General features: G+C 39.2%; 1 protein-coding gene across 7 annotated transcripts in view; it reads right to left on the bottom strand.

Moving 5' to 3' along the window:
* Positions 1-26,353, bottom strand: part of mbnl1 (muscleblind like splicing regulator 1) — a 79,800-nt gene that overhangs the window by 43,871 nt on the left and 9,576 nt on the right. For all 7 annotated transcript variants that reach the window (XM_023351340.1, XM_005800895.3, XM_023351339.1 and 4 more), the window contains exon 2: positions 12,427-13,442. In XM_023351340.1, coding sequence (XP_023207108.1) covers positions 12,427-12,600 — 174 coding nt within the window. In that variant the 5' untranslated portion in view covers positions 12,601-13,442. The remainder of the gene's footprint in view (positions 1-12,426; positions 13,443-26,353) is intronic.

Raw genomic sequence — 26,353 nt, 5'->3', positions numbered from 1 at the left:
ATGTCTGAAATGTCTGGGTTACTATCAAGGTGTAGTTAAAAAGGTGGTTCTTTGACTGTACGACAGTATAAGCAAAAATGAGACCTCAATTCGCAATTACAAGAAAGACGTGAATAAAAACATACAGATCATGGAACATGCCACATGATCCCACACAGACAACATGAACAGAGGGCCATCGCCCATCTTCATCATGCAGTGTCTTCCGGCAGCACACTCTTCCACATTGATCCACATTGATCACCCTCGGCTTGTACCACTTCAGCAGGGAGCAGGGGATCAGTGGTCAGGGTTATCACCTTCCCTTGGGCTTCTGACAATATGCCCATTGTCAAAATCCCCCCCAAAATTCAGCCTAACTGACTTAAAGGATCGATTAAAATCTCTAATTTGAACGAACATTTGAAGAAAGACGTCTACAGGTTGATGCTGTAACAGAAAGCGAGCTGTCGGACAGATGCTGCACAACACAGCTGCTGCTGCCATTTCAGCTGAGCCTGAGACCGCCGTAATCCAGTTAGAGCCTTGTGAGGAATCACAATGACCAACAGCAAGCCCTTCAACAAGCCCTACAACAATAAAAGGGATATTACAGACATTATTCAACCCTGAATATTTCTAGCTGACGACTGACACAACTCCCATTTAATTCCGCACCTTTCCCCTTACGTTATTACTTCTGTCAATGCACACCCCGTCCATCAGCAATCCCTTCCTCTCCATCTGTCCGTCACTGTCCAAAATACCCTGCTGGATGTCCATGCACTCATCGATCACTCTTTTGGGTCTCAATCACCCCTATTGTTGAGCCTTCTTTGTTCAAATGTGTCATTAATCTGCTTGGATGACACAGCACTTTTCCCCGTCTGTCTCTGAAGAGATCATATTATTTGCCTCACATCATATGTCATGACAATCTAATTGCAGACTCAGGCATTTACGTACACAGCGTCAGACCGTTGGGTCTTTTGACAGACAGACTTGTCTTTGCTGCAGCTTTGCATGCAAGCAGAAGTGAAAATATTTTCAAAAATGTAATTCAGGGTTAGTTCATCAGCTTTTAGAAAGACACTGGAGTGAGAAGAAGAAGAAATATTGAAAGAAAACAAAAACATACACTCCATAATGGTCATGTAGGATCAATATTGGATGGAAAGTGCTGCCCAACAGTGTGAATTTATGTTGATGAGCACTCCTTACAGATCTATTTTGTTGTCCACATAACTCTTTCCCTTTTTTTCCCTCTTCCATTAAGACATGTTTTCTTTGGCCTCAACACTTGGTCTTTCCTATGACTGCCCATGCCATCTAATATTCTGTCTCTGTGCAGCGCAAACAAAGTCGAGAGGAGGTAACCGAGTTCTTTTCATAAGCGTGATAAATATCCCACTTCTGCGTTTGTGGCTGATGGGTCTCAAGGACGAGATTTAATGAAGCTCTCATCCAACTCTGATTATTTTCTAATTAAAGAAGTGACTGATGGGGGCAATGACTACATTCATGAACGCATGCTTATAGCTTGTGGGGTTTGTGAAGGGGTTTGGGGAGAGCCAACACAAAGACAGTAATCATACTTTGTCGAACCTTGTTTGTTTCCCTCCCTTGAGAGCTCAAATCACTTGGCAGAACCAATTACAATCTAACATAAAATGCTGTCTAATACAACAAAAATGAATTAATATTAATAATAAATCTGTATCTGATTGGTTATCATATAACCAATCAGGTTAGTATACCCAAGTCCAATATTTCTGGTGGAATCTGTCATTAAATGATAGGTGACCAGAGTCCAAATCCTACAACGTCAAGTTGATTTGTTGTTTTATCATCAACCACATTCATAACTGAGTAGTGAGCTACAGTGAGAAAAAATCCAAACACCCTGCGACTTGTGTTCTCCCACTTAGAAATCATGAAGGGGTCTGAAATTTTCATCTTAGGTGCATGTCCACTGTGAGAGACATAAGCTAAAAAACATAAATAAAAAATCCGGAAATCATAAAGTATGATGTTCAGATAGTTTTTTTCCTCACTGTAAATGAATTAAGCTCCGTTGTTCTTGTGGTCGGGGAGGGAAATCTAGCACAACTCATGCCTGACCTCAAATTAGCCTTTATTTATAGTGCATAACATATTTTTGTGGAAGAAGGAAAGAAGGCCTGACGAAGATATGCAAACGGTGCACTGGATGGGAATATTATTTGGAGTGAGACATTGCACAGCTCTGTTTTAGCAAGAGGAGTGTGAACATTTGGAAACCTTTTTTTTTTTTTGCTTGACAGAGACGGTTTCCTGTAGTGACATGTATTTTGTGGCGGCACATCCAGGAGGATGTCACACATATTACTGACAGATCCACGTCTGTCTGACTGCTGTCAGGTCAGGTACAGGCCGTCCACTGCAAAAGACATCTTTCTGTTTTCCAAATTTTCCTTCAACTTCTTTTCCGAAAAAGAAACTCAGGAAGTAAATACTGATGTGCATGCATAATCGATTTAAAAAGAAATACGAATAAAAATAAGACCCCAAAGAAAGATGTACTTTCCCTCCTCTTTTAGTCTACAACACAAGTACAAAGGCACCAACAGCTCTTCCAACCAGACCCAAAATGGAGTGATAGCTCATAACTTCTCATGACTCTCACATTTGCTAAGCTCTATCTTAGTATTTGACATTGACAGGAGAAGGTTTTTCTGTCTGTTGTCTTCTTAATGTCCTTCAGGTTGAAAGTGGACAATTGCACATAGGAAAGCTAAATTGATTGAAATCCAGAGAAAGGTTCAATAACTGCTCTAAGAGAAGGAGGAAAAGGTAAGAAGTACCCTCTGCCAAACAATGAAAGGAGGAATGTGAATGGGCAGACAACTCTATCAAGGTTGGATAATGTTAAGTTGCTCTGAGCTTCTTTACTTTTGCTAAGGTCCTTTTACACCTTCACTTATTTAATAGTTTGTTTTGCCGTATTACAATTTGATGAATGGTGAGACAATTGTGAAATAAAAGACAAGAACAGAAGAGCAGATGAAGGCCCCGGAAGACACTGCCGCTCCTGGAGACGCGAGAAGTTATCTTGTAATACAGGTAATGGGTGGGCGACACAAACAAACAGGGACCGATTCAACTATCGCTGTGGCAGGAACGACAACAGCACCGAGGCATCGCAAAATCAGACCGTCTAAACCGCCAAGGTCCTTCAGCTTTGCGGAGAAGTGCGGAGAGATCGGTTATATTGAGCGAAAGTTTCAGAGCAAACGTCGAGGTCATAGGCTGTAGGGTGTTTAGAGGTAGGAAAAGGATGACTGCATATGGCGGCGGCCTAACGTCTCAGTGCCCTTGCATGCTCGTCGGCCTTGGTGTTGTCGTGTCACGTCTCCATGCTGATGCAGCATGTCTAAAGATGGATGTGTGCAAGTCTATGCTGATGCAGCTTATCCACAAATGGGTGTAGAAATGATGGTCTCTCTGAGGACACAGAGACATTTAGAGGATATGCTTCAGACAAAGTTATTAGCTGCTGGTGGTGTTTTTACTGGTTCCATCATAGCTAATACAAGTATGTTTGTGTGGGTATCTGCGGGATAAAATGGTTGAGTTGTTTGAAATTGTTTTGCTTCTCATTGAAATGATAAGCTATAAAAGAATCTGTACAAAGCTGTTGATGGTAGAGCAGTATTATTATTCTTTAACATTGTTGAAAAAGGTGTTGCCTTTAGCACAAAAACACAAAATAAACTTTTTTTTCCTCCTAAAATGGATGCTCTGGTCATTTTTTAAAGCGGTTTGGTGCAAATTAAAATTATCTGTGATGTTTTGCAGTATGCTATTGTTTTAAGTCACATCAGTTTGCTATTGTGTCAATGAGCATTGGCTTTATTATAAAGCTAAGCTAAACTTAACCTTTATTTGTGTCTTATAAATTTCTAAGCAAATATGTTGCTTAGAAACCATTCTTGTGAAATACTTTTGTTCACAAATGACTATTTCTATGTAAGACTAAAATAAATTTTTTTTAAAAAGAATCTAATTAGAAACCTTGAAGATATTGCTTTACATCAGCAGTGCATGTAAACACTTAGAGCAGTGTAAAGGATCATTACCCTGACTGAGGCTGATCCACTGAAGAATTGCACAGACGTTGAGCCTGCAAAGAAGGTCCAAACCAGCAATTGTGCATTTCTCATTCTCATTCCAAGTGAAACATCCAGAAAATTCCGTAAACTATAATAAATTTGCTCAGATTTATTGCTCAGAGTTTATTTTGAAGCAATAACTTAAGATGGCGTCTATTAGAGTTTAGACCCAAAACTAAACACAAAAATCTAAGTCAAAAGCGCCTGGGATCCCTGGAAAAGAGGAAAAGAGGAGAGGAGATCACTGGGGTGTTGAATGGGTTGAGCAAAAATAGATTAACAGAGGTAATGAGAGGCAGGACGATGAGAGCAGGAGCTTGACGGTGGAATACAGATACAGAGGAGATTAACTGAGTTTGAGTGTGTTTTCCTTTCAAAGAGGTTCTTATCCATTATGTTGTATCCCTCTGTGCAGGGCATGCACACATGCAGACTCACACATACGCCTGCTGGGGCTCCCATCCCCTATGCATTGCAGTATCTTTTCTCTTTGCTTTCACATCTCCATCTCCTTCTCTGTGCACTCACACCTGCCTTTCTTTTCCATTTCCTTTGAACATCTAAAGTACACGTCAGTGTAAGGCACCAAAGATCATGCGCTGAAAAGTTGCGGCTTCTTACTTCGGCAAGGTGTATGGGTGAAATGCAATGAAATGCGGAATGGAAGTGAACTTTAAATGTGTGCTTTCATCTACAAAGAGGATGCAAAGTGAAAGCCACATGATCTGAATTTAGGTCAACAAGAACAAAAAATCTGTGCTACACAAGTAATAAGTACTATAGTCTGTGGTGAAAAATTTGCACAATACAAAATAGTCGTTAATTTAATTCTTCAGAAAGTTATGTTTTCTTTTTCTGTTCCATTAATTTACAGGATTTGTCAATTCCAGTCCTCACGCTCGTGGCGTAAGAATCAAGCTTTTCTTCTGCTTCTCATTCTCCCCATCCTTCCAAATGAATCCCAATCCCCCCCCCCAAAAAAGAAAAATGCCTGCACTGCAAACACTGTTTACTAGAAATAAAAACTTTTTATGCATTTCATTTTTTACGCAGCTAGGAATATGCGACTTTTAACAAACCAAAGAATAAGATTTGCTTGTCTACAACTGCATGCATGTATTGTTGTTTAAATACAAGTTTGGATGGCAACTATTTTACATTTTATTATGTCTTAACAAGCCTGTTCATAACAAGAGATAGTAGAGGTCCGACATCTATGTACCTTTTTATGCAGATGTTGATGTGAAATATTATCTATCTACCACGAATCCTATCCATATCTAGGATATTTCAGAGCCACTTCGACAAGTGACAATTTCAAGTAATTTTGTGTTTCTAGAAAAAAGCAGGTTTTCTGACTTCATTAAATGTTATCTATAAGAAGGTACCATAATCGCAACCTAGATTGTAATGTAAAAACACAAGAAAATAATAAAATGCATCACAAACATAGATTAAATACCTTAGAAAATTCCAGTAACTAGATTTTGCACAGTACAAAAAGAAGTGAAGACTGAAGAATCAGTTTGTTTAATCAACTGGAAATAATTAGCAATGAGGCTAACTGCCATCTGAATAAAATCAGTGTTTCTCAGTGACAGCTTGTTAAAAATGTGATCTGCTGTTTTTTTTTTACAAGATCTGATGTGAATTGAGGCTATAAAACCGATGATACTCCATTAGTTATCCTAACAATATTGTGAGTTCCCCCGAAGTCTCTGGCTGAACAAGAAACAAACAAAGATGCAAGCTGATTTAAACATTTCACTTGTGATCTGAATTTAATGTATTCTTGGAGTAAAATTAAAAATTAAACATCGGCGGAGATCATTTAGCAAACAGGAGAACTAAAAACACTCTGCACATAGAGAATAAAAATTCAAAGGAGGCAATACTGCAAGGAAATAAGATTTTAGGACTATTAAATTCCTATGTGAACAGCAGCACAAACTTAATTACAGGATAATCCAACATGTAGGTTATCTCACACCTCCAAGCCCAAGAAAAAGTTAAATAAATTAAGTTTACCTTAACCTTATGCATTCCACAAATCTCGTCCACCTCTCTGTGGATATAAAAACAATTTTAACATTTTCCAATAAGTAAATTTAACACGATTTTCTCGCCTTTTTTTTCATCAGAATTTGGCCTAGATTACGAGCTGTAGGACGAGGCTGAATGGCGGTAAAATTGCAAATTATAAATCATGCCCTTTCATGCTGCAGAAAACAAATTAGTCTTAATACAACAAACCCAATAGCAAGTGAAAAGCCGAGCATTTCCTTGGCACACTCTCGGCGGTATCTGTCACAGCCTCAAAGCGTGAATTTATTGTATTGTGTCAGCCTAAACACTAACAGCTTGACGTTTTCTTCATTTTCATTCAAACAAGCTCAAGCTCTCGCTGTTTATAGCAACAAGCTGCCGAATCCCTTCAGCAGGATCCTCTCTAAGTGTAAAGCTGTTTTTTCTGCAACCTGCACAAACTCTTCTTGATGAGTCGCTGTGTTACGCTTTGAGGTTAAGGCAGCTAAAAATACTAGGTTGGTGGAAAAACTGTTTCAGAGAAGCGGTTTTAAAAAAAACCTGATCAAACCAACTATAGCACTGATCTCTTCAGCATCCATCAAACCTAGAGGACTCTAGACTACTCCTCCTTTTTCCACAGAAGACGAATTTGAAGATAACTTGAATAAAGCCTTAAAGGGAGCTATTGTTGGCGTAAACTATATTAGCTCCATTGTTTCCTTTTTCTTTCCCCAAATGGCAGAATGGGGCATTTTGCAGACCGTATCCGGCCCTTTGGATGTTCAGCAATAGCCATTGTGGTCAATAGAAAATTCAAATCTTAGTACAGTTTACATGTTAATTCTGCACACGAATCAAAATCCTATTATTTATAAAACATGCTGGGTACAGAGATAGCTTACTGAATTCAAAATTGTAAATCGTAACTTTTCTGTCATCTGTGATCAGAGGAATTGAAACATTAGATGTTTTATTGAAGAATACAATGAGAAAATCTCTGCAAGAGCATTTTAATACAAAGAGGCGAAAATAGTGAAAAGGAGAAAAAACTGTTCATATGATTTCCTATTAGCTATGCTTAGGCTTCCCTTTCTTCGTGCGCTGCATACGTAATGAAGGGCCATGTGGCATGACAAATTCTTAGGAGTAGAAAGCCACGTCTACCAACATTCGTTTTTTTTTCCTGATCGTCCTTTCCTTATTCCCCTTTGCCTCGCTCTCTCCAGGCCAGATATGTGTTATGAATTTATGTGCAGATAAAGCAGATCTATCATCCTGTCACAAAGGCAGGGAAGGGAGGTAGACTGTGGAATGCCCTGGCACAGGGAGCAGGGAAGGTCTCCGTGCAAAGTGCCATGCTTCCCCGCACATTCCCCGTTGCTCCTGCCCGTCTCCAATAATTCAGCGTGGCTGCAACGCCCCGGCAACTGCACTTATCCATTCCTGTCGTACCTGTACCAGCCGTACCCACCCATGTCATCGGAGCACCGGCGCCTGGATTAGCAAGAAATCCGGCCGCAGGTAGGCAGCAGCCTGAGCGGCTTGACCGGCTGCCAAAGGCAGCTACCTGCCCATCAGATAAGAGGCAAATTACAGAGTGTGTGCAGAGCATGGAAGAATGAACTATCGGACACCATCGAAAAACATCGAGCTCGCTGATCCAAATCACGGCAAGGTCTGCGGTGATGCTGCCGCGTCAAAAACATCTAGATAAATAAATAAATATTAGTGCATTGTGCATTTTGAAAATCTGCTAAAGGCTGAGGAAGATGTTCGTCTCACTGCAGGATGACAACTCTAAAAAAAGTACAGCAATAATTACAACAGAAAGGTTTTGATAAAAAGAAAAAAAAAAAAAACAACAATAACAACATATTCATCTTTTTAAAAAACCAAAGCCAGGTCCAGACCAAATAGAATTGCGAATCGTCGGCAAGACCTGAAGATTTGCCTTTTGGTCTAATCTTCCTGGGCTTGAGCCATTTTACAAAACAGTAACAATGTTTTGAGTCAAGAGGGCCTGAATACATTTGCATCCTAAAATCTTGACTGTGAAAAATCCATGTAACCGTTTCCTTCCTCTTCACAGTTAAATGCTACTTTGTTGGTCTGACACATAAATCCTAATAAAATATTTTGTAGTTATAGTTTTACACTGCAACATATAAATACTGCTAAAAAACACGCTTTGGGAACTTCTTATGTGTCCCGTTCAGCTAATAAAACCACCAGTGTGCATATTTCCACGAAGACAATTTGAGTTAAAACTCACTAAACAGTTATTCACATTCTTAAACATCCAACATTTTGTCACTTACTGACGAGGAACTGATGACATTCAATGGTTTTTTTGCTCCTCTTTTGAGTCACTGATTTGCAAAAGAAGAAAAGAATTTTGTCCCAAGTTCGAATTCACTTCTCGAATGTTGAAAATAGTGCGCTGACCAAAGCACTGCAGGACAAGGCCAAGGTCTGATTGACTGAACCGAGCCAAAGTGGAGGATATTTAACCAAACACAGGATCCAGTCCAAATTGAGAGTAAGTGCAGTTTCATCGGTAAATGCAAGAAAATATGGTTAGATTTGGAAAAAAGAAATTTCGAGCTGTTACTTATGACTCTAAAAATGAAAAGAAGATGACTCCTCAATAGAGACAATATGAAGGGTGAGACAAAGCCTTAATACTCTACTGAGCTGAAAATTAAAAGTTTTTAGATGGATGTCAGCAAAACAATTTCAATTTCACTTTTGTAACTGGAAGAATGAACCTAAATAAAATATGTTTTACTTGACAAAGGGATTTTTACCCACTTTTACATGTGTAGGGCTCACAACCGTTAATTAATTTCCTTTCATCCATTAAAAAAATATATATATATATATATTTTCAACTTGCAATATTAAAACAAAAACACATACAAATTAGCTTAGCTTGGTTTGTGTGGATGTGCAGGGCAAGTTTTAACGTGGGCTTAATTGTAACCCAAACCTTTTATCTTGCAGCTGTGGGTGGAGACGTGTGTACTACGAGGCATTTTGAGACCTTTTCTAAATGTCTCTTATTTCCAGACAAGACCCACATGAATTTGCAAGGAAATCTGTCTTAATAAAGTCAGTACTTTATGTTATTTTATTGTTTGTTGCTGTGCTGGTTTTTCAGAAGGTGGGTCCAGCTGAGGAAAAAATATAATGATCAATTATCAGGCGTTAATAGTTTGAGCTTGAAGTACTGCAATATAATAAAAAAGTATTATAATGAACTCGCCCTTACAGTTAATTAGCGATGTAAAAGCAAAGTGTAAAGTGAGAAGAAGGCAAATTAACAGATGATGACATAATCACTAAAATAATAAATACAAATCAAAATGAAGGAGGCTTATTAAAAATTTACAGGAATAAATTATGAACAATGAATGTGTTTTAGTGTGTAGCTAAGAGGAAAACAATTAATCAAAAAAGACGTGTTGCTATTCCCCATCTCTTTTATAAATAGTCAAAAAAGGGACTAAATGGGAAGTTGAATAGTGACTCTCAAAGAATATTGTGTGAATTCAGTTGTATTTAGTGAATTAGCGACAGTATTTTAGCAAACAATAGTTTTGCCACTTTCATATAAAAAATTATCTAGTTAAGCAAAATGTCCTTTTGGTATTATGTTGATAAAATAAAAAATAATTACACTTACATATTCTTCATTTATTTTTAAAAACCAAAAAATGGGTTTTCCACCACATATTATGAGATTCAGTATGTAAAGCATGTATTACAAACATTTATTATCCAATATTTTTACCAAGTGCAATCGTATCACTATCGAGATAACTTTTGCGGATTTTTTTTTGTCTGAATTGGAGTTCAAAAATGGGTTTTTGTCCCTGCACTCTGTGAAACCTGGAGCATCATCATATTTTTCACCGACTCCATTTAGTTCTGATTGAGCCGCCGTTCAGTTTTCAAAAGCAGAGTTTGGATGCAAACGCACAATTAAAGACAGCAACAGAGCAATTGAAATAAATCTGAAAAATAATTCTTCTTTTTATAGCAATAGTATAATCTAAAGTAGGAAATTTAGATAAAGAAACTAATTTAATTTGACACTTTTACCAAACCGACTGCCATACTTTATCAGTTTTAATAATCTTTTATTTTTTCACTTGATCGGACCTTCAAAGTGGGAAGCACAAGAGAACATGTGAGTACAGCAATTAAGACAGACTTGTGTGTGTTACTTTTTGTAAGGCAAGTAAGGGATGTGTTACAAAAGCTTCTAAAGTTTTCCACACTGATAATCAGGTCAATAAAAAGTTTAAAACAATTGAAAATGTAATAAAAACATTTGGAGGAAGTGGTTGCACATTTTGTAGTGACTCACCATCTGCCAATACGCCACTGTATAACAATTTAACAGCATATAAACAGACTTTTAATAAGGTTGCAGGAGTGACATATGCAGCCACATAAATGGAAGCCAGTATAAAATTCAATCCCACTATGAGTTATTATGAACTCAAACATCCGCAGTCTATAAAGTCCATAAACATCCTAATCAGATGTGTGATTGCCTCACTTCACTGCATGTCTTGTCAAATCCCTTAATGTAATTTTTTTTTCTTTAACTACTCGGCTCGGTCCACTCTGTTTTCCCCCACCTCCCTCCATCTTTAATGCCGTTTGATTTCTTTCTTCTTTTTTTCCCCTCTCTCTCTTCTTCCCCCGTCTGTGAGAGGAGCTACACGGTGGGAGTGTGTTGTCTGAGCGCCAGGGCAAAAAATAGATGGCAAATTACAGAGCCTTCTGAGAACACCCCACCATGCAGCATGACCTCAAAATAACACAGCCAGACGTATAGTCCCATAGAAACGCGGAGTACACACTATGCTGTCCTACTTCTGGTTCTGCTCGCTTGACGTGACGGTCGTACAGAACCCTTTGCGACGTGCCAACCAGCAGTCCGACGCTGGGTTTGAGTTTATGTGCCTCCGGAGGAAAGTCTGAGTCTCATTCACAGATGTTAGTGTGATTACAGCCTCGTCTTGGTGCACTGTTTCAGAAAAGCACACACCTAAAAGTAGTTACACTTGATCGTATTGGTTCCTTTGCCAAGGTCAAACTTTGTCACTGCTATTTCCTTCAGAGCAACGACTGCTTTCCAGCAGGAAAAGATTTAAAGCTACGCTTCTCGCTGTAAATTGTCACATGCGGTGCAATACCTCTTCGACGTCCCTAAGTTTTGTCACATTCCAACCGCAAACCTCAATTGGGACTTTTTGTAGTAAACCACCAGAAAGTGATGTAACTGTGAAGTGGAACGATGAAGTTATACGTTTTTCAAAACTTTTCACGATTGAAGATGTAAAAAGCGTCTCGTGCGTTTGCATTCAGCACCTTTTAGTCAGAAAACCCATACAAAACCTAGCGCAACAAACAGGCTTCAAAATAATTAACTCCTAGTGTGTCCACCAGTGCACGACTGATTCCATTCAACAAGCCTCTTTTGTTTTGAAGGTTTGTTGTGGAATATCAGTGAGCAAACACCATCATTATGACCTAGAGACAAGGCTGACAGAGTGCCAGTGCAATTTCGGAGAAATCTAATTCAGGGTTAGGTTATAAAACAATATCCAGAGATTTGAACGTCTGGCAGAGCATTTGAAAATGGAAAGCGTCAATCATAACATAACTGCAAACCTACCAAGACATTGCTGTTCATTTTAACTGAGAGAGGCCGGGAGGGAAAACATTAATCAGAGAAACTGCCAAGAAACGAGCTACGGAGATCAGCAGAAGAAGGTGATCTGGTCATATTAAACCAGAATCAGACTTCATGGCAACGTTATGTTGTGGGAACTTGTTTCTTTGGGAATTGACAGCAAAGCTTATCAGCGTTCAAGGGATAAGCTGAATTCAGAGGAGTCTTCACTTTCTAGGAGGATACCAACTCTAAACATAAACCATATCTACAATGGAGTGGTTTAGACCAAAGCTTATTCATATGTTAGAACATTCCTGAACTGAATGCAAAAGACAAAAGAAAAGAATAAAAAAACCATTTGCTTACTATTGCTTTCTATTTGCTCACAGTTAACGTGATTTGGGTTGATCTATTGTATAAAAATCATTGTTGGTGATTGTAATGCGATTAAATAATACCTATTCCAAGACGCTGTATTTAAACCTCTGACAATGCTGATTTATGATGCAAGGGGTCAAAAAAACAGAAACCCAGCGGGAGTGATGAATGAGTATCACAGGTGTTTGTCACACTCACCTTGAGTGAGTCAAAACAGGCAATGACTCTGCCGTTTTCCACTTGACAGCTCTTGGCAGGGTGGGCGAACTTGCATTCGTTGTCCGGCCGCGAACACGTTCCTCTCTGAAATTCCCGACACACCTCCAGCGTCAGCCACTTGGTGTCCCGCATCGGTGTCACATTCACCGCCATTTCAAACTGAAACAGGAAGGGGTCGATCGGGGGAAGCTAGCCGTCCAGCAAGCTTGCTGTTCTCTGGTAAAACCGGGGCAAATGTTGAGAAGGGATAGGTTGAGAACATCAGAAAACAAAAAACCCCAAAACAAAACACAAAAAAAAAAAAAAAAAAACACAGCTTCAGAGGTTGTGCTCCAAGGTTGTGATCTGAAAGAAGCCTGTTGGGGACTCTCCTAACATTTGGGGTCCATCCCAGGAGTCTGTTTGTGGTTTAAACAGGAGTCCTTCAGAGCCTGTCAACCGGGGCTTGTGTCGCCGATGACCATACAGCTTTGTCTTGTAACCTCTCTCTTAACGCACACGCATGCACACACAACCCCGGTTCTCTCAATTTGCTCACTTGTCAGTTGAACCGTCAGACGAGATGAACGGCACAACGCGGTATCGATCAGGCTTGGCCCATGATGACAGAACGCAGGGGCCAGCAGACGATGGGGGAAAGCAGCTGGAGGAGAGGAGAGCCAGCGGAGACAACAGCAGTGAAACAATTTTCTTCAGCTAACAGGAGCCGATAAAAGCTGTTTGCCTTCAATATTTGTCTGCTGAGAAGGTGTGGGGGAGAGGGAGTTGGGCCTTCACAGAGGAGGCTGGAGTGGCATGGATGGTGAAGAGAGCAGGATCCGGGGGCGGGAGGAGGTGTCGTTTGCACAGAGATGGCCTTAGCGGATGGAGCTGGCAGTCATGGCAGCCCTGGTGCTTTTGGTGTGGCCCCAGCGGATCCGGCGAACTTGGGTAGGCACAGATGGCCTCAGAGGAGCCAGACAGCCAGGAGGGTCAGCACATGAAGGCACTTCTCTCTGCAGGGAGGCACAGGTCAGAGGTTAACACATACAGGACAGAATCACGTATAAAACGTCAGTCAATGCATCCTCCTATACATTTTCCTCTGAGAATACAATAGGAGACGCCACCGGCTCGGGGAAAAATCTTATTGGAAATTTAAACTGAAGAAGAAAAACAAAAGAGAGATATGAGAAAATGTGGGAAGCGGGCAATCATATTTAGAACTCTGACTCAGACTCAAAGTTCATTACAAAACAGCTTTAATTTATGCGTAATGCACTAAAAGATTTATGCAATCGAGAGGAATTCTCAATTTCACTTATTAGCATTAATTACAGTCCTAAAAGCGACGCCGCTGATATATTGTAATAGTTAATAATGTAATCATAGCTAGCAATACTACACCGAGAGCAACTGAGCATGAAATGTAAAGATTAGTAAGTTGTAAGTAAGCCTGTCCCTGGTGAGACTGCAAATGGCCAGTCAGCTAGCCTGACGACTCCAGCAATGCTGCTGGCTGCAGGCCAAATGGGAGAGAGCAATTTCGACGAGATGAGGTCACCATGAAGGACAGAAGAAGAGACAGAGACGGACTACCTTCAGTTTACACCTGTAACATATTCTCCCGGTTCACTATAAATGCCTTGCTAAAGATTTGACACAGTACATAGCTGATTACATTTGTTTATTTTTTTGTGTGAGGAGAAATCTTGTTCCTTTACCAAACAAATAAACATACTACATTCAAATATATGCACAACCTGTTGATGTTGAGATTAAAAGATGGCCACTTTAGCTGTTTCATTTGTTTGCCTAGCTAATAGCCATGTAGCTAGTAGCACGGAGTCTACAAAGCAGTCAGTAAGCTGGCTTTTTATTTATTTAACCCAAATGCTGGATTTATGCTGTAATGGCAGATGTTGGTTAGTTCCAAATGAACACTGGGTCAAAGATTTTGACCCAATGTCGGGTAGGAGGCCAAAACAAGCCTTGTTGTCCTTCACAGACCCACAGTTGGAAATGCACACAAAGCCTGATCAGACTTCACTGAAACCTGATTTTTTTTTTTCTCTTTGTGTAAAAGACTTCTGATGAGATGACATGAGTGTAGCAAACCCTGCAAGTAATCAACTTTGTAGCATAAGTAACATATGAATGTGTTTGTGCTCTGTGTTTGACAATTTGACAAAGCCAATGTTTAGTTTTTATGAGTTCTGGTGTTGGTGGAAAGCACAAACATTCAACAGCTGCAAAACGCCAGACGAATAGTGATGAGTCGGACAGATGAACGCATTTCATGGAACAAAATGAAGTGTTTTGTAAGCGATGCAAAACTGAGTGGAATTTGAAAAAAATATATTTCAATGTTCCAACTCTACATGAAGTTTAAAAAGAATAAAGCTTGGCACTTTGAGTAATTTTGTTAACCAAAAGCAGAGTTATATTCCTCTATGTCCCACAACATGAAAACAACTGAAAGTTACATTAAATGTCCATTAAAAGTGTCACCTTTGCATTATTGGGTAAATATGTGCACTTTTAATGCAAAGTTCCATTAAAGCTTGCATTAAAAGTGTCAACTTTGCATTCAAAATGTCCCTATTTACTGAATGGCACTTCATGACAAGACATAAACATTCATGAAGACTACTTCATTTTTATTCCAGTTATTATGTCATGTTTATGGTTAAGTGTCACGCCAGTCTCATGCACACCCCTTCAAGTAAAGTGTTAACAAGAAACAACAGTTTCAATGGTGGAAAAATGTACATACATGATCAAAGTTTTCATTCTCACATTAATAGCTATAATTTGGATATGCCTTTTTTAAATCTAGAAAGTAGCAGTGGATTCTGAAAAAACAAACAATTTAAACTCCAACCCAAAGTAACTCAATTTGTAAGAACTTCTAATCAAATGCAAGTGACTGGAAGAAGCAGAAGTCTTAAATGGATAGGTCATGACCTTTGACCAACAATAACTCCTAAATATATCTCAATTTCTCCAGTGGATAATTTTACAAACAAGAACAGCTTAACCAGTCAAGATGTGCACAGAGTCAAACTCCCCAAACTTTCAATAAATAGATGGGTGTGTATATATATATATATATATATATATATATATATATATATATATATATATATATATATATATATATATATATATATATATATATATATATATATATACAGTACAAACCAAAAGTTTGGACACACCTTTAAATTCAAAGAGTTTCCTTTATTTTCATGACTATTGACATTGTAGATTCACACTGAAGGCATCAAAACTATGAATGAAAATCATGAAAATAAAGAAAACCCATTGAATTAGAAGGTGTGTCCAAACTTTTGGTCTGTACTATATATATATATATATATATATATATATATATATATATATATATATATATATAATGTTAAGTTATATTAAAGCACAATACCCACATGTGCTGCATTTAACTGCACTATGGAATCTATTCATTTGTACAACACCAAAATAATTTAAATGGGTGAACATGAATTGTTTACTTTAATGATGAATTCTTGCTGGCTTACTTAGTTTGTTCGTATTTCCAAAGAAAATGCATTAAATTTAGAATTAAGTTCAGCCCTTCTGTATGCCACCAGACAAAGTCAACTCAAAACTTAGCAGTAGAATGGGGAAGCAAAAAGAAACAGTTAAAAAGAAAGTGCACTCAAGGCTCCCACCACAGCCCTGCTATTGCTTTTCCTGAGGTCATGCATTTAAGCAGAGAGGAAATGTGAGATCAGAGCAGAAGCCCACAGAATATCCAGTAGCAGTCTCAGGCACTGAAGCAAAAGAGAAAATAGTCCATTCAAAGTAAGTAACGGGCTTAAACAGCTGGAAAATTTTCACAAATTTCATTGGACAAACTTTCCCTTGTGTCTAGGGGCGTTTGGGTGTTAGTTGTTTTTTCTCAAAGGAGTTCTGTTTTCTTTGGACGCTCAGAAGCTCTTGTGCAATGCGGTGCTGAAAACAGCTACGTCAGTGCAGCCAATTCAATAAACTCGGCTCCACCTCTGTGTGTTATTAGCGGTTGTCCAACACGGAGGACTGAATGAGGTTTACTCCAAAATAGAAAATGGGAACAAAGTCATATCACATGTGAAAAATGACTTCAGCATCGAGGGAAATATATAAATAAAGGCTTCGTCAATAAGCATCTTAGCGTTTGTGAATAATGCATGTGGTCATTTCCCATAGCCAGAGGCTAAATATATTATTATACCTGCAGATCCACTAGCCGAGGTAATAAGGTGGGGTGAACGGTGAGCTCAAGGGAGATGTAGATCATATGCAACAGTAAATGCCCCATTGCCCTTAAAGTGTGCACTTTAGCATGTAGAAGAGTCCAGTAAAATACTAGCAAAATGTCTTTAACATTCTGTTTATGATTTACTAAAATACAACCACAAACCTAAATTTAATTTACTGGGATTCGAAGAGACAGACCAACACTAGTACCACACTGAAGTGGAAAGAAACGTGTGATGTGGTTTAAGGTGTTAGCACCCCCACCACGTCGAGAGCTGCTTTGGAGTTTATCTCACAAAAATCCAAATAGAATTGTGTAACATGATAAAATGCGAAAAAGCGGGGATCACGTGATGCACGCTGCGGAATAGTCGTGTTTTCCGTCTCCTCTCTGGGTCGAAGTAAATCTATTATTTAAGACAACAACCCACCGTGTGAGCTGAAACAGTAGTTGTGGTAAGCTTCGACATGTGACTTTAACTGCTCTGTATGCCCTCTCGTGGACAGGTGCCCCCCCCTAAAAAAAACACCCAGTCTAAAACCTCTAGGGTAGTAAAAAATATTCTAGAGGAACTGGATTTAATAGACATATGGAGGCTTTTCAACCCCTTTACAAAAAGCTTCACTTTTCACTTGTTGCCACATTCAACGATAACACGCATCGATTATTTGTTTATGTCGAATCATTTGGTCCACTTTGTGGAAGAGTCAGAGATGGGAACTATTTCCCTCTCTGACCATGCTCCTGTTAGGCTGGTGATGCAGCCGCCCAGATCACTGGATCGCACAGCTTCAAGGAGATTAAATGGATTGCTGCTGCTAAATGAAGACTTCACAAATGATGCATGTGTTTAAGTTTATGTATAAATTGGTTACTTTTCTCAAATAATTGCTGTAATTTATGTACATGCCTCCAGTTTTTTTTTTTTTGTTGTTGTTGTTGTTCTCTGTATCAGTGCTGTATAGGTTTTGTCCCATTATTGTTCTTTCCTTTTTTCTTTCTGTATAAATTTTCAAAATACCTAATAAACATAATACTAAAAAAAAAAAAAACTGTGAAAAAGCTTAAGGGGCGTGAATATTTTTTCTTTTGCAAGGCACAAGTGTAGCTGTGCCACATTGTAAGAACAGAGTGTAACGCCAAAAGTGCTACAGTGGGTCAGGTAATCCCTCAGATGAACAAAGTTGTCTGATCTTGAGCTCATCTGTCAACACTAGCCTCGACTGATTGCAGCGAACCCAAACACACACGCAGACCCACGTGTGTCAGAGATGAAGACTAATTTCTGAACTTAAAGCATTGTTTTCCCTCGTTTTTCTCCAGTGTTTTCCCCTGCGGTAAACAAGCCGGGGCAAAATGTAAACACATTGATACAGATTCTGTCTCCATGCTTCCTGTTGCTGATCGTGACCTTTGCGCACGGATCAGTTTGCACACACTCACAGCAGATGACGTGGCATAAATTACAGCAGAAGTTTATCAAGCCTGTCTAAGAAACAGTCTTCTGAGATGTAAACACTCTCGGAGCTAATCATCATTATCTCTTGTTCAAAATGTTAGAAATGCCTACAATGTGAAGCCAAATATTGTATGGCAAATTTTGCTGAACCGTACACAGTTCAGTCCGAAGTTATAGTGAATAAAACAAACATGTGAATTGGTCAAATGAGACCACTTTATTAACTACATACAAAATCATATGAGTGGAGGAACATTAACATTGCAAATCACCCTCAACTTATCAGGGAAAATGGTGGTGGCAGCATCACGAGAAGATGTGCAGAGTTATTGGGAAGATAGATTGAGCTGAACACAGAGCAATCTTGGAGGGAAACCGAAGGTTGCTATGAATTAAAATACATTAATGTGTTAGAAAGGCCTAGTCAAAGTCCACACCTAAATCCAACTGAGATTTTGTGCCAAGATCCGAAAACCGAGTTGGCACCTCAAAAGATGTACAGCTAAAATTGCAGTGTAAGATTGTTTCATTAAGTATTAAATACGCTACTTTTCTGATTTTTGTTCGTCAAAATTTGAAAAAATTTTTCCCACCGCTTAACAACTATGCAGTTCTGTGTTGATGGGTTGAGTAAAATTCAAAAAAAAAATTGTTAAAGTTTGCAGCTATAATGTGAAAAAAAAATCATGAAAAGGTTTAAGAGAGATGGATACGTTTGCAAGAAATTCCACATTCTTATTTTGTCGTTTCACTTTAAGAAAGTTTAAGACCCTTGAAATTGAGATGGAACACTGTGAACACTGCATCTCTATTTTTATCTTTTCACTTCAGGACTGCAGCATCCTGACCCCACACATTGGCATCGTTTCTGCTCTATTTTTAAATTAATTCACATTGTCTGGCTAAGAAAACAGCATTGAAATTAAATGAACGTCAGACACAAGTATGAGATAAACGTTTGGGTTTGTTCAGATGGAAAACCTTTGAGCAAAAATACAAAGCACAAAACGGCTAGCAGCCATTTAATGGACCAGTAACACTGTGTGTGCTAATATCCAGTGACAATTTAATATGAAAGGAACATAAATGATAAAAACAACAAATAACATAGTTCCATGAAAATTACGTTTAAGCAAGTGATTTCAAATAATTAAATGAACAGTGACTAACAAAAAAATAAAACCAAAGTTACAATAAACAGGAATCCTCAAGGACTTACGTTTTTGCATTAAAGCCACGCTTTCTGTGGTTTTTGCTCGAGGTAGCTGCAAATCCTGAAATTAATGTGCACAGTTTGGCACCAATCATGTGGAATTCCACAGTTAACTGAAGCCACATTTGGCTCTTCATGCATATGAGAGCAATGTGCAAAGGAAGAATGAGATGAAAATGTAGCAAACAGAAGCCGGAGATCTGAAGAGCCTATGAATAACTGCCTTTGGAGAAAAAAAAAAACAAAACAAAAAACCCTAACAGAAAAACAAGAAAGAGGTTAAGAAAGTTTGATGATCTTTGACACAAAGGGTGAAACACAGAGAGTGAAACACAGAGAGTGAAACACAGGTGCGACGGCAAATGAGAAGATGAATTTGATTTAAAACAAAAGATTCCCCAAGAGTCACTGCGTCAACTATCATCTGTTTAAATGTCCTGGGAATTGGTGTGTGGCAATCAAAAGGGTTGGAAATATGATATTCCAGACATTTCCTGTCACTTTTTTTTTCTTATCTTGCCACATGTTGGTATATGTAAAATAAAAATAAAAATTACACACGTCAACACATGAAAGAATATCGAACCACGAGAGAATAATTGAATTTTCATCAGTGACAACAGAGCATATACAGAACGTACATGTCAGGTCACTGATACTCAGCTTTTATTTTATATTAAGTGACATATATGTGTGTATTGCATCTCTATGTTGTATTGCTCGTGCTACAAAAATTGCTTGTGATTTTATACATTCATATGTGCATACATCATATAGAAGGTTGTAGGGCTGAAACGATTCCTCGAATGATTCGAGTACCTCGATTATTAAAATTCCTCGAGGAAAATTTACCTGCCTCAAAGCTTCGTTAATTTATGTTTTACTATTTAGCGCACCGTGCTCCAGTCGGGACATTATTTGCTCTCACTTCCGCCTGAGTTGTTGAGGAAAACAAAGTGTTCGCAGCATAACGTCCAGTTTTCAAGTTCATCTATTAAACTGACTGAAGACGAATACATAAACTAAAAGCTGGAGTATAGACACTTTTTATGAGCGTATTTGTGAGCCTCCCTCTTTATTATTAAATTGAATATAATTTCAGATTTTTGTATAACTTTTCTTCAGGTTAACTTAGAACCAGGTAAATTTTACAGGTACATTTTCCAAACTACAAAAAAGTAACTGTTAGGGAAGCTCAAAAATTAAAAATTGGACTGATGTTGATATCCAATAGTAACACTGCTGTTACGCCAGATTTACCAATATATTATCTTATCAATTTTTTATCCGATTACTCGATTAATCGTAAGGATAATCGATAGATTACTCGATTACTACAATATTCGTTTACAACAGCCCTACAATGTTGTAAATTATTGTTTGTCAGACGTCTTTTTTGGGGGGCTGATTGAACTGCTTGATTCTGATTGGCTTAGATGCCGTTTAACCTCTATGCAGACACATTGTGTTAAAGATATCTGTAACAAGATGACAACAGCATGTAGCTGAATTATAGCCTAATTTAAAACCTTTGCTCATGCTTTTGGAGTGCTGGTTATTTCTTTTTTTTTCTTCTTGAAAACAAAGCAGATGCACAAAAGTATTATCTAGGGTTGAATGACCAACACTGGCTCACAGCGTCACAGTTTGGCAGGTGGACTTTTTGAAAAAAGGAGGAGAAAACAAAAAATGAAAAGGAGAAAGTAAAAATGGAACAAGGGAAGCGTATTCAGCAAATTGAGAGGCTAAAGGACGCTGACTGCAGCAGATGGACGCTTCGTATTACATTGCATCGCCAGCTGACGAGGATATCGTCTGTAAACGACCTGAGCTGACCCTGGGGAGAAGCATTGAGGAAAACATAGATAGGGGAGTGGAGCCTAAGAGAGAGGTAGAACTATCAGATGGAGAGTGATGAGACACAAACCAGAGGAATTAGTGGTGAGAGACAGAGGCTGGTCTCAGGTTGAGAGACGTAGGTAGAAAAAGTGGCCCCTTCTAATCCACGGATGATAAAAACATACACATAAATATCGCTACATGTTCCACTTCCTTTTCTCTGCATCCCTTATATATATTGTTTGATTTCTTTCCCCATTTGGGTGGATTGTAACAATTTTTGCTCTAGTTCTGCCCTTGGACACAAACCAGTAGAAATAAGAGTGGAAAGCAGTAGGGAAAAAGTTGATTCCTTATTTCAATGGACTGCTGCTGCTTCTGTTCTACCATCTTGACACTTTTTATCACAGTTTATCTCTTTTGATTTTCCTGTTTTTGTCTTCTGTTTTTTTTTCTGCTTTAGTTTTTTCTCTATTCAGCTATTTCCTCCCATCAAAAATTGTTTCGACGTCTCCCCGGTTGCACTAGTCGCTTCGTGTGACATAAACAAGTCGGTGAACGTGAGCCCTCTTTTCAAAGTACTCGTCCTCATTTTATTTACCTACACCGCCTCGCCCTTCCCTCTACCTCTCCTTCACGCTGTCTCTAGACCGTTTCTTGTTCACACAGCACCTTATGCTGCAGTATCACCGTAAAGTGCTGCAAGGTCATCATCGCCACAGCAACGGAGTCAACCGCGCTCAAAGCAAGGACGAAGCGGTTAATGGTGTCAGCTCCAGCCTCATGTCATGGCCATATGGTCAGAACGGCAGAAAGACGCTGTCTTTAAACAACGGTGCGCCATCGATGCAGCCCTTGCTGAGTCTATTGCAACAAGCTTAGATGTTGCAGCAGCAGTGGGTAATGCTTGTTAGATGCAGTTGTTGAGGTTAAGGTGCAATGCTGGAATGTGTTATTTTAAATTCTAGTAGAAAAGATTGCATAATGACCTCAGATTTTCCAAACTATGCAAATACATAAATAGTTGGTTACAGATATCCACCAAAGTTAGCATGATAATCATGTTCCACCATTAAAAGATGGAAAACTAATAAAAAAGTCAATTATAGTTGGAGACTTGCTTAAATTCGTTCAGATATTCTGCTCCATCATCCTCGACCATCATCCTTAACCCAAAACAGCTGTTTAAAACATTTGTCTTAAATTACTTTTTATTTGGTATGAAAGAAATGATTTGGATTTTGAAAATTTATTGGTAATAGTTTCCTACATATCAACATGAGCTAGATGGTTATCTAGCTCATGTTGTTACACACTGACCTGTGTGTCAGTGTGTAACAAGCTGGTCAGATGAACATTGTTTGTTTTCATGAACTTTAGCCATTTGTAACAGCTCCAACAAAAGATGGCAATATCAATGGATTATAATGCGACGTGATCAACTTTGTCTAATGCATACCATATGGTTTCAAGTTTAAATGCATAAAATCTACTTCAATCTCAGGCATAGTCGAAGTCAAATTTAGTTGAAAATCCAAATTGTTGAAAAGTGATTTGTGCGAGAAAGCCAGGCTGATTACATTAACTTGAATTTGCAGCAATCCCTCGTGTTGAACAAGCACATAGAGTATATATATTATTTTGAATAATTCAGGTTGGCCGGTCATTATTCTTATTTGCTGAATTACATTCAGTTACAGAAAAAAAAAAAAACGTTAAAAGCCTTGCTCGGTTGGCCCTGTTGAAATGGGTTAAGTTAATCACAAACACTAGACATCTTTATGGGAATTGCTTTCCTCCTTTCACTTTCTGAACACATTTTCTCCTTGCTTAGACAGAGGACAAAACCATCTCCTCTATATATTTCCAATTAAAATTTGGCAAAGGGCCATGATTTCGAAAAATACTTTAGACTTTAGAAGGATTTATGAGCAACACCGCAGAGCATGGATACATTACCTTTCTTCTACCAATCAATCACCTCGCAAGCAAGTAAGAATGCAGAACATATCTGTTCAACGTCTTTAAAACGTAGTACTGACATTTTAGGGCTTTTTTTTGTAACAGTATTCTTGAAGTTCTTTATTTTACTTCGTCTTACTCACTAAAGTATGCTACAAAGACATATTGATTGAACGAAGTGACAGATCTGCATCAATTTCAGAAGAAACACACCAAAAAGCATGCATGAAAGAAACCAGGGTGTTGCTGTTCAAGACCCAACCATGTGAGTAGCATGTGCACAAGTGCCCCGCCATTTCTCGTGTGGTCTCTCGACGCATATCTTTATCTCTCTCGCTCTCACACAAACGCACACATAAACAAACTCAATCTATGCCTCGCTCCTTCGGCGATAAGACAAACAGAGGGGAGGACAGACGACAAGTGCAGCCAAGTGGCACGTGCGCAATCTGTTGTCTGCACCGTGATATCAACGCAACTGCTTAAAGAACCCTGCGTGCACGGCGAAACAGAAAGGAGCATTTATGTGTGAGTTAGACAAGAGATGCAAAACCACACGAATATGCTGCTTGTTGTGTGCTGCGCAGAAAAGGTAGTGAAATGATTTGTGTGCAGAGCATATATGGATACTGTTGTGCAGGGGCCACATTCTGCAGTATGGCTTGTGATGCCACCGTGGTGTAATGCAGCTCCAGTCGAGGGTGTCACTGAGTTCATGGACATAAACCAAGCCACCGCCAGACTAGTCTGCTCCTCTCAGGAATAGCAATGGCTGAGGTGTTGGTGTGTGTATGCGCATGTGGGGGCGTGTGTGTGTGTGTGTGTGAGTATTTGTGAGTGTTTTTATAAAAAAGAGTGTGGGTGGGAAGATTGAAAAAGATTGGAAAACAGCTAAAAGAAGAGGAGGATTCACAGGAGCCTAAAGACAGATCGATGGACAGACAGGCAGTCTCTCGAGAAAAGACAGTGAGTGATAGATGTCCAGGGGATATAGAAACATCGCTGGCAACAGGGAGAGAGACAAAAAAACCGCCCACTGAAGAAAAAAAAAGAAAAAATCCTTCTAGTTTGATTTCACCACATCGGCATGCGGCATTTCAAGCACATAGGCCGTTATTACTCATGAAAAATTGCAAACAGCAACTCATACACACACGCATTCTCTTCTGCACAGAGGCCTGCAGAAAGCCCTTTTAAGGTTAGTTCTGTCACTCCTACTCTGACACGAAAGCACATGTCAACCTGGACAGACGTGCAGCCATGAATAAGGGAGTTGTGTAAACAACGAGAAGGCAGACAGTGACAGGCAGATGGACAGACAGGTAGACTGGTGCTAAGGCACAAGTGGCATGGCCTGTGAAAAAAAAAACAACAGAGAAGAGATATTCGGTGAATAATGAGATAGGAGCCCAAACAGACAAGAGGGAAATGGAGAGGTTTCAGAGAGAGAGGGAACATAAATTGAAATAGAAATATTTCATAAGCGATCGGGGCGATGAAAATCTCTGGCAGGGTATGGATCACTAAAAGCAAGACGCTTGCTGAAAGATGCCAAACGGCTGAAAAACTTTTAGCCATTAAGATCAATAAATAGAATATAAAATATATTGTAGCAGTTCTTTTTTTTTTTTTAAATGGTGGGAATTTTGCACATTCTGAAGTCTGGAATTTTAGATCAAATCAGGAAATACCAAAGAAGTGGATGTTCCCTGAAAGAAAACATCTCCAGCTTTCCAAAATCCCTCTTTCTGTCCGTCATACACAGACACACACACACACACGCCAACACACGAACGGAGCGGCACAAAATCTCTTTTCTCATCATCAGAAAAGGCATCGGGCAAAACGGGGGGATAATCTGTGCTCTTCAGTCGTCTATGACCAGTGATTCAGTTTGACACCTTAATCTGTGGAAATCACAGAGGACTCCTCCATGGAGCCAACTGTATTTACTACAGATTACATCTTCCACTGGTGTGCATTAGTCCAGTGACAGCTTTGCAGACTGCAGGGAAAACGGCAATCATATGCCACTGACAAACTCCTCGTGATTTTTGCCACTCAGTGAATGGCCTTGCGGGACTCCCCCAAAACCCATCGGCGGAGAGAGTGGCTGTCAATCTGCTGCTTTAAAGCGCCATATGGAACTCCCACTTTCAGAGACATTCTCCTAATGTGACCTTGGTCAATGAATCCTCCGTTTTCTTTATCCTTGATAATTGGAGAACTTAGATCAGGCTGGAAACGTGCTCATTTAACGGCACATGTGAACTAGTTTCCATCACACCAAGCAAATGCTAGAGACAGCAGGGAATTTGTGTTGCATTACTTCAATGGGACATGTAAGATAATGAAACTAGAAGGAGGAATAAAAGAAATTAGAGCAAATTTACTGAGAAAATACATGTTTGGATGCACAGAGAACATGGCTGATCACTTGAATTGGCCAATTTTTAACTTGAAGCATCTTTGATTGGTCAGAACCTCAAAATTATTATAATTTTTTTTTTTTTGGAATTTGCAAAAATGCGCCGTACCTCGCCGCTAACAGGTCTCTTTTTAGAATGGATGTTGTTGTTGTTGAAAAGTTAGCTATTTACATTATCAGTAAGGTCTTCTAAAATAAAGTCAGATAAAGCACAGATATGTGGGAAACTATCCGTGCCAAACTAACTACTGTTCCAAGACATCAGTAGGTAACAGGACGGCTCAAGAGAGTGTGGCAAAGTTGTCTTCTTCAGATGTTTTCATGTTGTTTCCTTCAGCGGTTCTTGATGCAGTGCCACTGCAGGCAAAAGGCGGGGCAACAGGCTCTTCAAAGGGTTTGGTTCATTTGACACAGTGCAGCGGTGAAAGTGAACCGCACTTGCTGAAAATGTAGCAAATCTTTCAATTTTGGTCCCGAGTTGAACCGAGTCCACCGCACCATCAGGCGTGAAAACACGCTCAGTGTCTCTTTGCTCTTGCTACCCTATACTCTAATGACCTTGTGGCTCTCTGTACCCTGATCTGCAGAAAAGAATTTTCTTTTTTTGGCCAGACACACAAGAGACAGAGAGACGCTGAATGAACCATAATGAACCCCTAAGACAAAGAATCAGACAGAACGCTGCAGAGAGAGAGAGAGCAACAAAGGCGAGGATTTGTGAGAATGCAAAACTGTGAAACAGAA

The sequence above is a fragment of the Xiphophorus maculatus genome, chromosome 18 (genome assembly GCF_002775205.1).
Source record: "Xiphophorus maculatus strain JP 163 A chromosome 18, X_maculatus-5.0-male, whole genome shotgun sequence".
Taxonomy (NCBI): Eukaryota; Metazoa; Chordata; class Actinopteri; order Cyprinodontiformes; family Poeciliidae; genus Xiphophorus; species Xiphophorus maculatus.
This window is presented reverse-complemented; position numbering and strand designations above follow the sequence as displayed.